Raw genomic sequence first — 14,257 nt, 5'->3', positions numbered from 1 at the left:
GAAATGCTAAGAGGGGAATTAGCCGGGCCAGTTGGTTCATGACAAATAAATAACAGCGCGACAGAAGGGACAATAGACAAGAGACACAAACACGAGCGCTGTGTTTGTGTCTCTTCCTTATTGTCCCGTCTGCCGCACTGTTATTTATGTTTCGAAATGCTAGCACATTTGCTTCCTTAATAATGTGGTTAAGAAGGTGCCTAGTTTTTATTCATCCTTGTTGTGCCACTCGCCTGGTTAATCGTGATTATTAGTTTTTACAGGAGCAAAATTTATATGCGGGCAAAAATATCTTAACATCCGCAGATCACGTAGCACACTAAAAAAGGTTTTAGGGCTCAAATATAATAAGAACTAAGAGTGAACTAAACACAGGCGGTCAAAATAAATTTGTTCGTAGACTCAGAGGTCGAATATTAGAAGAAGAGAAACAACCAACATATTCCGCTTTTTCTATATATAAATTTCACAATATTGCTGGCGCACTTTGTGAAAGGTCTGTCTCGTAGGAAACCAGATCTGAACAAGCAGCTTGCTTATTCGGAAGTGCTTGCAGCTCGACTTCATGAAAAATTTGAAAAGTGTGCCTGGAATGAAATCCAGTATATCCACCGAATTATTTTTGTACACGGAGGCCACCTACGTCATTTCACTACAGCACTGAGGCAATGCCTCATTTCCACGGCCCTTTAGAATGTTGACACTTTACGGGCTTGAGATGAGCGCTTATGGGCTAGGAGCAGCTATTTTCACATAAACTACAGAATGTATGCGAGCTTTATTCTTTTTTCTTTCCTCATTTGCACCCCTTCTTTCATTGTTTTATATTGACAGCAAGGTGCCCGCACACATAGAATCTTTTGCTCTGCTTTCCATCATACCAAAATGTCATCCTCTTCGGCTCGCGTTGAAGCACTCACTGATTGTTTCTGTGACGACGTCTGTGAGATTTGCCGCCACGGTGGCTCAGTGGTTATCGTTATCGGCTCCTGACCCGAAAATGCGGGTTGGATCCCGACCACGGCGGTCGCTTATTTCCATGGAGGCGAAATGCTAGAGGGTCGTGTACTCTGCAACGTTAGTGCACGTTGAAGAACCTCAGGTGGTCGAAACTCCCGCGGCGTTCCTTATAGCTTGTGTAGTTTTGGAACGCTAAACCCCACAAAAACAAAGCCAGGCCACCACTGAGATTGTGTTATCATATTAGTTGTACGCCTCGAATGACACAGTTCAGGCTACAAAGGAAGCCAACAGTCATCAGAACCAAGAAAGGCATTGGAGAATTTTTTGTTCAATTTGTGATGTTCATGAGTTGGAAAAAATAGTGTAATTCTTTCATGGCAAAAGGTTATTGATTAGAAAGTAGAAAAAACAACCACATGCTTTTTGGGGGGATCCATACCCACAACCACTGAATTCCGCTTCCGGTCCTCTATCAACTCACCTACGGCAGCACCTATCCGATTTGTGCTTCTGGGAATATTTATGCGTGTAACCTAACCTTGAGACCCGTCAACTGCTCCACCCTCGTCTATAGCAGCAGAGGTCGTCATAGTTTTACGCTACCCCTTATGCCTTGTATCACCGGTAGCGACTTGCCCAAGTTTCCACTATTGACGTAGTACGTCCTGTGTTGTCGCCCGTTTCACGTTCAGCGATCAAACGGGGAGAGCAGAACCAGGCCAGAGCCCTCTTATGGTACCTATGGCATCAAGACTGCCACAACCAAGGCCCTGGTTCAGCTATTGAGCAGAAATGAGGGGTATACCCTCACAAAAATTTATTTACACAGTCTATAGACTTTCCATAGACTTCTGTCAATAAAGTCTATAGACTCTCTGTAGACAAACCCTAGAGTACAGTCTATAGGCAATAAAAATCTCATAGACAGTCTACAGACAATCTATAAATTTATGGCCATACACTTTTAGTAGACATTTGTCTATAGACAGCGTATATACTATGAATAGACAAAAATAAATATCTATAGGAAGGCAATAGAGTCTATAAGAAGTCTATAGACTGTCTATAGACCCTTTTTGTAAGGGTACGTCATTATATACACATCTAGGAAGCTAACAGTCATCGAAACCGCTTTTAAAAACCGCTTCATCATCGAAAACATTAATCGAAAACAGCTCTGCGCCCTTTTCGAGCACGTTCTACGTGCCACTTGGGTTAATGCAGGGCGCAATACCTACGTCGCTATGGACGAGGGTGGCTGTGGTGAACGCTCTCAATGTTCATGCCCAGAAATTCTGAGCAAAAAAAAATTTTTGAGCGGAAGCCGTTCATGAACACATTTTTTCATAAAATGTAAAATCTCACGACAAAAATCAAAATATCCCCAGATCATATGACGGCATTCTTGTATTTTTTTTCTATTCACCTTTTGCTACCGTCAAATGCACTCCCCACTTGTTTTATATGGCAGTCTTAACTTTTCTATGCGTTCGATGAAAACACTTTAAAAGTAATAGTAACTGACAATTTTCTAATTTTCAAAAAATATTTCGCGAGAAAGGTGGACTTGTAACCTCAAAAGGAGAAGATTGGACAGGTAGCGCCGTAGCTCAGTTGCTAGAGCGTCATACGCGAATTCAGTAGTCGTAGGTTTGGATCTCTCCGGCAGCAAATGGTTTGTTTTCATTCCACTTTGAAGTCAATTATATTTTTGTCGCAGAATAATTACACTTGTTTTCTCACTGATTAACACGACAAATAAAATAAAACATTCCCCTTTTGGTTCCTACGTTTCGATGACCGTTGTCTTTCTTTATGTGCATTTTACGAGCTAGTTGGCTTTCACTAAAGATCTAAAAAAAAACCAAAACTACACTAACAGGAAGGAGAAAGGGAAGACGAGACAGTGCCATTAGTATACTCACGTATCAAAATACGGAACACCCGTTGTTTCGAAACTCGAAACTTTGCTGACTCTCGCGGCACATGTGGTAGCTATGAAAACACCCCAGCGTTCTCCAAATGATACGTAATAAAGAGAGATGAAATCTGACACTGCCTCCAGAAAGTGCCTACGTTGCTCGTAGAGGGTTCTTGCATAGGTTCACCACAAGGAACTGGCTGAAGGCCATGGCGAAGTTTTGGTGGATTTCCGCGACTATCAAGAGTGAAGAACTCTGGTCTTTAATGAGGGTACTACAAATGATTTCCTAACACAGCTTAGTTGTTTGATGACAGGAGTGCAACGCCTTTAGATTCAGATAAGTTTGCACAATATACAAACTGATTTTAAGATGCCCACCAAAACTGCAGCATCAAAGTCACAAAATCTCGCAGTAGAAATGTTTATGTCCCAAAAATTACAGGTTCGCGCCTAATTAGTCTGCTTATGAGCAGAAATGCGAAAGTCTTTCGCCTTCCTCTCATTCTCCTTAAGTTTACAACTTTTTATGTTGTTTATTTTTATTTTCATTTGCTATTTTGTTATTTGTTATTTTGCATATTTTATTTTATTTGGTTTTGTAGTGAGAGCTACACAGCGCCAGCTCTTCGAGCCTTCAGCGTGGCTACCGTGGCCACCCCTTGAGCTCCGTGGCGGGCGGCACTGGGGTTGGTCACGTGGTTCAAGCCGTTACGTGACTACTCTGTGTGCAAAAAAAAATGTGTCTTCAATTTTAAGCCGAACCTAAGCGTAGCCAGGCAGATGTAGGTCTCGCGTCACTCCAGGTTTAACCAGAACTAAACCACAGGCAATTTTTTTTAACTTTTTTGTTTTTAATTGATATTTTTCCTTTTACTTCTCTATTTTTGTTTCCGGCTTCATTAAATATATGCTGCTTATCAAGTGTTGATCGAGAGTTCGTGCGGACAACTTCCGTCTACAACTTTCGCCCACTCCACTCATGAGCCAAGAAGGGCTGATTCCTTAATAAACGACACTTGGTTTCAAATGATGACGTATACGACAATTCGTATTCCTATAAGGCAGTATTTCTTTAAATATAAAATTAATGAGCTTGTCGTAAAAAAACACCAAGTAAATGTTTGTAGTATGCTTTATTGTTGGCGCCCTTTGGGAAAATGAGAAATGAGAGCTGATTATCTGAAGCACAAGGTGCCTCATCGGGCAACACTGGTAGTTCTAGGAGCAATGCTTATAATAGATTCATAGGCTAAGAACCAAGACATGAATTCTGTAGGCGGTTAACCCATGGTTGCCTCAAGCCTACATCAATGTAGCGGTCAAACAGCAAGGAAGCTCTTATAACCTGCCTGCGCAGAGGTTCTGCGCATGCGCCTCAAGAGCGGTAACGCCGGCTTACGCGGTTTCTTGTGCAGAAAACCACCAAAGCAAACAACATTCTGAGTTCAAAGCGCTGTGATTTGAACGGTAGAATGTATCTACATCTCTTTAAGTACGCCGTGTTTATATAACCAAGGGGTAGTTCTTCTTTGTAATCCACGTTAAGGTTCATAAAATTTACTTTTACAGCGAAACATGTTTCAGCGACGTTTAGCCAATTTGTGGATATTACCTCTCCCCCTATACTTTTCTTCCTGTCCCCTCACCTCTTTCATTTCATTTCTCCATTCTGCCTGCTATCCTTTATTTCCGCTGCCCCATGTCAGGTTCTTCCGTATCGATGGCAGATGCCGGGACTACCAAAAATCTTTTCCTTCTTTTTTTTATTATTTGTAATAAGCCACTTGGTACTACGACGTTTCGCGACGTATAAGCACATATCCACTCACGTCACCAATCACGTCACCACCCACGGCACTTCTCTCCTTGAATGGAGCGGGTGAGGGAAAGGCCAAAAGCTCGGGCTGATGGGCGAGTTGGTGTTGCACTGCAGACAACGTACAGCTCACACGAGCAAGGACAAAGAAGGACGTAGAGGGCTTGTGTTGTCTGCATAAGCAGTAAACAAGAATCAACACAAATGGGAGTTTAAATGGTTGGCGCCTCCCTTTATACTCCATATGCGGAAACATTTACTCCATCAATGTGGAGTAAAATGTGCTAAATCACCTAATTTACTCCCTACACTAAATAATGGTATAAAAAAGAGCATTCTCCTCCTTATAAAGTTTCTTGGCATCAATGCGCCCCGTCTCAAATGGAGTAACAAAACACCATTTTGCGCCATACGCCCCGCCATCTGGCGTCTCGGCTGCTCTTGTCAGTCGTCTGATAATGGGGAGTGACGACCCCCTGGTTACCATCGTCGCAGGATCTCAGCTCACTTCTGCGCCTTCACGGGCGCCTGCCGCGGTACATGATATCGGCTTGTCGCCGTTTTCCGTTGCAGTAATCTACATGATTTAACTCCTCTTGAGAAGCGTCCAGTGTTCTAACCATGTCTGGCCTTCTTTTGTTAGTGTCGCCAACCTGTATAGCCTTCGCTTAGGCCTAATTCTCACAACTTTTTTCAGTGCGGTTCTCGCGGTGTGTTGCAGCGGAATATAATGCATTGCATGAGCATGGAACTGTGATAGAACTGAGTTTAAACGCTGAGCTCTTGGTTGAGTTGATGAGGCTACATTTTTCCTGTCATATTGAAAAGCCAAGCCTTAAAGAAGTGAATATGAAAGCAAACGCTTCCGTACGAAACTACCTTCATGGGCGCTTTCATTTTAAACTTATTCTGCTCTGGTTTTTAGTCAACTATAGCGTGGTACACACCATGAAAGCCACCCCGCGACACCTTTTCAGTTTTTATTGAAGATTTTAACTTTTGATTCTAATGTTACATCCCTTTATCTACGATCATAGCCAACGAAACGAGCTCGTATGACGCCGCTTCACGAATAGTGTCCAGCAAGGATTTTTAAATTCTCTTTGTAGAAGCTGAGCTATCTGTAGTTCAAATTTGAATTTCAGCGTCTTCGCGCCTTTCCCTCTCCTCTCGTCACTTTTTGCGCGCTGGAAGGTAGGCGCTCCTTCGCCGACCCCCCTCTGAGAGCGGAGCTTCCCGACCCGCCGGAGCTAAGCGGCTTATTGGCCGCGGCCGCAGTAGCTGCCTGACGTCTGAAAGAATCTAACCAATGGCCACCTCTCACCATGTCTACGCAGATGCGGGAGACGGAGGAGGGTGCGAGCATGAAAATGTCGCCGGGAAGGGCTCGCCAACTTTGACGCGTGATTGTGGGTCGTGAGCTGCGTGTAGAAGAGTATTATTTGGCTCTGGTTTTCATGGAAACACAGTGCAGTGATTAAGTGAGCTAATCTCTCCTCGGAAGGCATTTCAGAGCCCCTTTAAAGAAGTGAATATGAAAGCAAACACTGCCGTACCAAACTACCTTCATGGGCGCTTTCATTTTCAACTTATTCTGCGCTGGTTTTTAGTCAAATATAGCGTGGTGCACACAGTGAAGACTACCCGCGACACTTTTTCAGTTTTTACTGAAGATTTTAACTTTTGATTCTAATGTTACATCCCTTTATCTACGAACATAGCGAAAGAAACGAGCTCGTACAGCAAAAGCAAACGACAAGCAGACGAATCTTGCCGCCTACGCCTGCGCCGCCGCTGGGCTTGCAGACGGCGAAAAGAACGCCTAACCCGGGGTGACATTAGGGCAGTTTTCCAAGTTGTATTGCCGGCGGGCCCCGCAGATACTGCCCGTTCCCGCCGCTGGCACTGCTGTAAGAATGAGTCTGAATGAGGGTAAATAAACATGACGCCACTTTTTGGCTCCATTTCTGGAGGTAGTAAAAAATTTACTCCTTTGTACTCCTAAGTACCTCCATCGTAAAACGCAACAAATAACATACTCCATTTACATGCAGTAAATAAAACCACCTTTTGAGTATGAGCCATGGGACAAGCCATTTACTCCAATTTGGACGTTTTGTTTTCTTAACAGTTTACTTCTTCGTATTTGATCTTAGATGGTCTCCAAAAAAGGAAAGCCCAGCCGGAGCTGGGATTAGAAGGCGATGTTTTGAAGTCTCAGCTTGAGCGGCAAGCGGGCTGGTAAGCGTACAGTCATCAATGCACTAGTCTAGAGCGCTCGAGCGGCGCGCTTTTCGTACATTTCTGACAAATGCCGCGGCCTGCCGGGACGATCATTGTCATTAGCCTGACAGCGCATACCGCAGGACACAGGCCTTTTCCACGTCTCTGCAATTACCCCGGCCCATTGCCAGCTGCGGCCACCGTAAACACGCTAACTTAAAGTCATCCGTCCACCTAAGTGTCTGCCAGTCGAGTAGAAGGGATGCTTCTCGCCTTCTTCTACTTTACCTGCAGGACACGGATTTGGCCTCCACATGGTGACCTCAGGCGTGTCTATTTGTGTTTTTGCGGACAGTGTTTCTGTGATTTCTATTTAAGTGTCGCTACGGTGGAGCAATTGCCGGCAGCAACTGCAAGGCTAATTCCACCGGTAGTTTACAACCACTCAACTCAACTGAACTAAGTTTCTGCCGCCCCTGCTACGCTTGCCTTCTCTTGGAATCAACTCCGTTACCCTTAAGGACCAGCGGTTATCTTGCCTTCGCATCACATGCCCTGCCCATGCCCATTTCTTCCTCTTGATTTCGACTAGGATGTCATTAACCCGGGTTTGCTCACTCACCCACTCTGCCCGTTCCGGTGTGTTGACGTTACACCTGTCATTTTCTTTCCACGGCTACCTGCGTTGTCCTTAACTTAAGCTGTTCTCGTTATCTTTTAGTTTTCGTTTCGTTAGCTATAACGGGTTCAATATAGCTTTAGCCGGACCGAATAAGCTTTTAAATACGAGCCGAACAAGATCCATGGGAACGTTCACGCACCACAAGACCTTGTTTCGAGACACAGGCCACTCATAAAGGATGCAAGTACACTCGCCGGTACGCCGTTTGAGCGCTCTAGACAGATTTGTGGACGACTTTAGAATTGATGCCCTGCGGCTAATTAGGTGTTTCTTGTCTCCGTTGCCATCATGTTGGACGTGCGGTCGCAACACTTACCCAAACGGATCGAAACGCCTCTAAGCCGATCTGTGCGCATCTGTGAAGGAACTGTACGCAATTAAGGTGATGATGATGAGAAAAGGCCGCTGAGCAGCCCTACAGAGGTCGTCACATAAACTGTACACTGCATGAAATATTTCAGGAAAGTGTGAAGCAAACAGGTAACAAGCAAAACAACGATGAAGCTTCCTCACTTCGAAGTATAAGCGAAGTAAATTATTATTGTCTTTTATGGTTTTGAATTGTTAAGAAGACAGAACCGCCCTTGAAAAATTGACGAAAAGGTGACTCATGGAGGCAGACTGAAACGCGGAATTCAACGTCAGTGACTGCGTATGCACGCAGCGTCCCTAAGGAACTTAGCCTTCGCTGGCAGGGTGTAGCAAGTGTGTGTGGCAGAAGCGTGATCAGTGGCAGCGAGGCGAAATATTGCTGCAGGTGGTTTCCGTGGCTAATCGAATCTCGAGACTTTCAAGTGAAGCTCTCCTGAGTGTTGCATCTGTCGAGCTGCACTGTAATGGGCCAGCTATTGCCGGAAAAAGGAATCATCCAAAAGCAAAGGACTTCGTGCCACACTTGTTCAGCAAAGTCAACGCTAATGCTTTTAAAGGATGATGTTTAGAAGGGTATGGTCACCACTTACCCGCCTGTACGACGTCACCGGGGCAAAGCAGAAATTTGTTTTGAAAATGACACTCCACTTCTCGCTTCATTTTGGCAGGTTGTTATAAAAGCTGGTGGATTCCGCGAACGCCTTTATTCTTGTTTTCATATTATCGCATCACATCTGCAATTCTGGTGGATTCCGCGAACGCCTTTTATTCTTGTTTTCATATTATCGCATCACATCTGCAATTCGTAATAATGCGTGCACGTTACCGCAGGTTGCTTGAACCCAAGCATCTATCCGGCAACGTACATGTTTACTGAAAACACTACTTGCTTCACCGAGGACTGCACCGATTTCGGTACGTTAAACAGCTTTTCTGCATCTTATCATCGCGTTTCCTTCGCGTAGGTCGGAAGCAAGTCGGATGGTGAAGATGTAAACTTCTGAGACATTTAGAATTTTGTGGAACATCTTGTAATTTTCATCTGACGGATCAAGTTTATAACTGTCTATTCCAGAGCAGCAGCTCTTTTTTGCACGAATTAATTTTGTAGTCAAAGTAAATTTTGTTTTTCAGCAGACATACAATGTCTACCAGGGGAAGAGGCTAAAGGCTGCAATGCCTGACGAGGCCACTGTCCCTCTGTAGTAGAGCGTAGTGCGTGCAAAAATTGAAAAGTTGTAATTTAAAAGTACGCAAGGAATTTTTGCAATGCAACGGGAACAAAACTTACTGTCACTATAAATATAAATGTAATACACAGATGTTCATATACAGGAACATTTGAGAAATGTATGGAAGCTGTAGCATGAACAGTTCTGGGGAGCTTTAGACCCACGTGCCATAGGATCTGAACGCAAGAGTGTCATACAAACCTAAAGGAGGCAAAGAAATTTTTATGTACGTAGTCAACTCTAAAACAGGGTCCTGAGCAAATACAGGGCCAAAAAAATAGAGAAGTAAGAAAAGCAGAAAGAAAGCTATAGTGCGAGTGCTTAGATTTTATAATGGATATTTGTAGTGAGTGGAAGACTTCTAATGTGACTTTAAAGACATTTGAGGGGATGAGAAAATTCATGTCATGTTTATTTCAAGAAATAACGCACTGCGTGGTTCCTCTTCCTTCCTTGCTTGTCCCTCCGCACAGTGAACCGTGCCTCGGAATCATTGACCTCCTCCGTGCTTCCGTGCGAAGATTTCTACGAACACGTGTGCGGGGGATGGCTGCGCTCCACCAAGGTTCCTCCCTACCGCTACGTCACCAGCACTCGCCTCGAGGCCCAGTGGGCCGTCGACGACAAAATGATCGGTGTGTGCGACGCCGGTTCCTGTGACCATGTTTTGCTTGCGCGCGCGGAAAGTCCTCCGCTAAGTATAGTCGCGGAATTTCAAGATCATTGCATCAACCAAATTCCGTGCGCTTCTGGAGGATACCTTCTCTGCTTTGTGATCAGTTAAAGCTTTCCTGCGTCAGCCGGTCGGCGAATCTACCCTACATTGTAGAATTTACTGCAATATCCGCATGGTACTAACTATATTATACTGACCGAAAAAACATTTCTTTAATGAAATTATCCGCACGCTGAAGACTTAGAAGGAGCCAAGTGCATATGAACTATACTCACATACATAAGAAAAGTACAGGCACTTCTTGCCTCGAATCCTTTACTGACACCGAACATGTCCATCGTCACCGCTGATTTGCACCCGTCATTCGTAAAAATCGTTTGCTGTGTGCTGTTTCATTGTCAGAATCTTCCATCATTTGCTTCATCCGGTATTTTGGGGGAAGAAAGGGAGATTATATCTCCCGAACTTCCTCTTGGCTGCTTTCCTCAGTGTAATGCTCCTTTCTCACAGTCTCGTGGGCGCAACACCAAGCAGTACGTGGTGTTTGGCGCTTTTGACATCACCAAAGCTACGCGGATGCTTAATGCAAGATACGCACCGATGACCAGCCACATTTTTACCGTATAAACTTGCTCAAGGTCAGCTCTCGTTTAAGGGCCGATATCCTGATACTCGCAGCCCAGAATTAAGCAAAAATATTTGGCACCGATCAAAGGTGATTCATGTGTCCATAGTTTTGCCTGCACGAGACGTTTTGTGGGGGAGCTAGGAGACGATGACAGCTGTACATGATAGGCAGTACAATCTTCTCGGCGAAGAGTGGCTCCGTTCAGAGTTAGGTTAAAATCGGTATTACGCGCAGGCTTCGCCACTCTGCAGCAAGGCCCGGCGCTGTTTAGCTCCTCTTATGCGCTAGGCGTTATGAAACAAAGGCAGACTTGTAATGCATAGCTTCACAAAGAGTTCACCGGGCTGCGGTAATTTTTTGTACAACACCGGCCGTCGGGGCTCGAAAGTGGTCCAGCTTGCACATATCGGGGTTCAAGACCAGTCACAAATATTTGGCGGAAAAATGGCACTTTCGTGTAGGCAGAACACCTCATCAAATCCGCGAGAAAAGTGAGGATCTTACAGGAGTGTCTGCTGTATTTTCCCTGCCAAAAAAAAACAAAACAAAACGCACAATTCAGATTTTTCGAAATGTATGCAGTCTCTGTATTGCCACATTTACGAAATAGCACAGCACATGTATAACCGTAAAACATGCTTAGAGCGCGAAATGAATTCCGGAAATAATGGCACTTAGGTATTCACCCCAACAGGTGCCATTCTTTGCTGCGTTTGTTTTCTTCTTCGAATCCGTTGAGTTACATAAGGAAACTGTTATCCGTTCTCCGCGTATATGTTCTGCCCAAAGCCATTTTTATCCTCTTGATTAGCGATATTCCGCATGTTCTCATTCGACTTGGTTCTCTGAAACGTGATAGCATTTTCCTCTGAGATCTTTGCCATTTTGATTTGCATATCTCTCTGCCCTGTCGGGAATCCCACCTCAAGCCTTTTCTTTAGCCTCAGCACTTCGTCCCCGCTGGGGACGAGGTACTCGATATGGCTGCTGAATTCAATTTTTATATCTTAAAGCCAGTTTCTATAACCACAAAGTGTCTGTCAAATGCACCACCCTAACCAGTTCTTATTCTCTAGGAAATTAATTATTGACAGCGTCGAAAACCTCACCAAAGAAATTCGCCCGGCGGCGTCTAGCGTCATCCCGCGTCATCCGTCATCGTCTGTAAAGTTCGCTGATTCGATGAAGGAGTGTGCGACAGCATTATACCTCGTGACATTCCCGAGCGCTACCGAGCCAATAGCCGCGGAGAGGAGGTCCGGGTCAGCAAGGGAAGGAGAGAGGAGGATGAGAAAGCGAGCGTGCCACTCATGCCGTGGAACTGGCTCAGCTACTCCCTGCAGGGGAGAAGTGTTCCTGGCGAGCCGTGAGCGAATGATCATCATCACTGATGATGGAAGCGATGGGCGACTCTTTGTCTAAACGGCTTCGAGAGGTGATGTTTACTTTTGCCGCCACCACTATATATAGTTCATAAGATTCATTAAAATGTAAAGGGGGAGTTGAGTTTTCCCTCGGCAGACTGCGCCAGGTGCAATCCCCTTAAGGTGGCGATGAGAGGAAACACCTTGTTGATGATGAAATCGGGGTTTCTTGATTACCCGGTGGTTCTAACTCGCAAACACTCACGTTACTCGTGGAAAGGAGAAGGTTAAGTATTTATTTACAACCTAAATAAAACAAGAAGAAACAAAGAAAACAGAAAACTATTTACATGACTAAACCATTGATCGGACGAATTCAGCCCTGGTTCAACCCAGAGCGCTTGCTTTAAACGCTCTGTCTCCGCCCTTAGCGGAGACAGCAGCTAATAAAATTACAAGCGACTCACCTCACCAATCAGTGGTTATTGAAAGGAAAATAAGGTTTCCGCCAACTAATCACACATTGGGGAAAGAGTAGTGATAAACATATGGGAAAGGAGAGGTTGTAATCAAATACACAAACAGCACAAACGCGGCCACCCTTTACCACGGTACCCACGGCACAGCCGTTACTACTTTCCGAACATTGTCATTTGTTTTCTCTTTCGCACACGCGACAAACATATGCCGACGAGACGATCACTCAAACTGTTTACAGAACATCGAAAGAGAAGAAGCCAGTCGTTACTGGAATAATGGGTTTCATGGTCACTTACCTCCTACCCAGCCGTATCTCCTTCATTCCCGAAGCCTACGCAACCCCTTGACAACGCACACATGTCAACAGCTGTGTCTGGTTAGGGTTCTTCCCGGCGGGTTATGCTGGTTAGGATTCTTCCCGGCGGGTTATGCCCGTGACTGCGTGGAGTAAACAAGGACGTCCGCCGCAAGCAGGGGAGGCCGGGACGGGAAGAGTCCCTTTGTTGACTTCCGACCCCTTTGGAGCGGCCTTCGTTGCGAACACAAGACCAACGAGTTCGCGGAAAGGTCAGCGAACTCCATAAGGGGTTGGGACCGTTCGTGGAATTATGAGGTAATGGGTTGGCGTCACGAGGTTGTTTTGAACCGAACGCTTCACTACGCCAGGTTTTCAAGAGGGTAGTTTAGTTGCGTTTATAAACTTGAAAGGCTTTAGAAGTCAAACCGTGGAGCAAAGTAACGCAAGCCATGGAGCAGGCACATAGGCCATGGTGGCGCATATATGCGGAACCAAGATGGTGGGTGGGCCACCCCCCAAATCTCTCGAAGGTCATGGCGAAAGTCAAGGTCAATGTCAGGGTCATTGAAGCGAGAGCTTCGCTACGCCAAGTTTTCAAAAGGGTAGTGCAGTTTCGTTTATGACCTTGAAAAGCTTTAGAGGTCAAACCATGCAGCAGTCACGTAGGCCATGGAGCAGTCACATAGGCCATGGTGGCACATACATGCCAACCAAGATGGTGGGCCCCCAATTCTCTCGAAGATCAAGGTCATTGAAGCGAAAGGTTCACCACGCCAGGTTTTCAAGAGGGTAGCGTAGTTCCGTTTATTACCTTGAAAATGTTTAGAGGTCGAACCATGGAGCGAAGTCACGTAGGCCATGTAGCAGTCACATATGCCTTGGTGGCACATACATGCCAAACCAAGACGTTGGAACACCCTCAAATCTCTCGAAGGTCAAGGTCAAGGTTAAAGTCAAGGTCAAGGTCACTGAAGTGAAAGCTGCCCCAGCTCAGGTGCTTCCCGCAGCGATTGCAGATGCCGGGGCTAGCAAAAATCTTTTGCTTCTTTTCTATAATTATTTTGAATTAAACCACTGCTACTACCACTGCTACATTGCTACTACTGCCGCTACTACTTTTTTATCATCTGTAAATGATTTGTGTTCCACTTTATGTACCCTCCTCCCCATTATGTTGTGATGCCAGAGGGCCCTGAGTGTATTTGAATAAAAAAATGAACGTTTCTTTCAGATGGGCTGAACAAGACTATCGTCCCCTATTCCAGTCAGCACGCCGTGCAGAAGGCTGCTGCCCTTTACAAAGGTTGCACCAATATGGGTGAGTGGCGGCCGTGGCATGCCATGAATCTTCCGTAAGTGCAACTGAGAAGCTTCCGTAGGTGCAAAGACAAAGATGCACATTGCGCTGCAAAACCCGGTGGCCAACTTTTCTCTTCGTAGTCCGTGCGAAGATTCTGTTGAGTATACCCCCCCCCCCTTCCTCACTTCTTCGCATGCTGTCTCCCAAGATTCTACAATTTCTCATTTCATTTCTGTTAAGCCTAACAAAGCCAACAAGGGAGGGGAAAGCCTCATGGTGCTTGCCAACGTATCGACAAG

At 45.2% G+C, this 14,257-nt stretch overlaps 1 protein-coding gene across 1 annotated transcript; it reads left to right on the top strand.

The window, feature by feature from the left end:
- The first annotated feature begins 8,816 nt into the window (after window positions 1-8,816).
- On the top strand, window positions 8,817-14,014 carry LOC144098088 (endothelin-converting enzyme 2-like). The gene is made up of 3 exons (XM_077630640.1): window positions 8,817-8,895; window positions 9,686-9,847; window positions 13,890-14,014. Exons 1-3 carry the CDS (start codon window positions 8,847-8,849, stop codon window positions 14,012-14,014), a joined length of 336 nt encoding a protein of 111 aa, XP_077486766.1. The 5' UTR covers window positions 8,817-8,846.
- The last annotated feature ends 243 nt before the right edge of the window (window positions 14,015-14,257 follow it).

This window comes from Amblyomma americanum, chromosome 7 (genome assembly GCF_052857255.1).
Source record: "Amblyomma americanum isolate KBUSLIRL-KWMA chromosome 7, ASM5285725v1, whole genome shotgun sequence".
Classification (NCBI taxonomy): Eukaryota; Metazoa; Arthropoda; class Arachnida; order Ixodida; family Ixodidae; genus Amblyomma; species Amblyomma americanum.
Note: the sequence above shows the minus strand (reverse complement) of the source record. Positions and strands in the feature narration are given on the sequence as shown.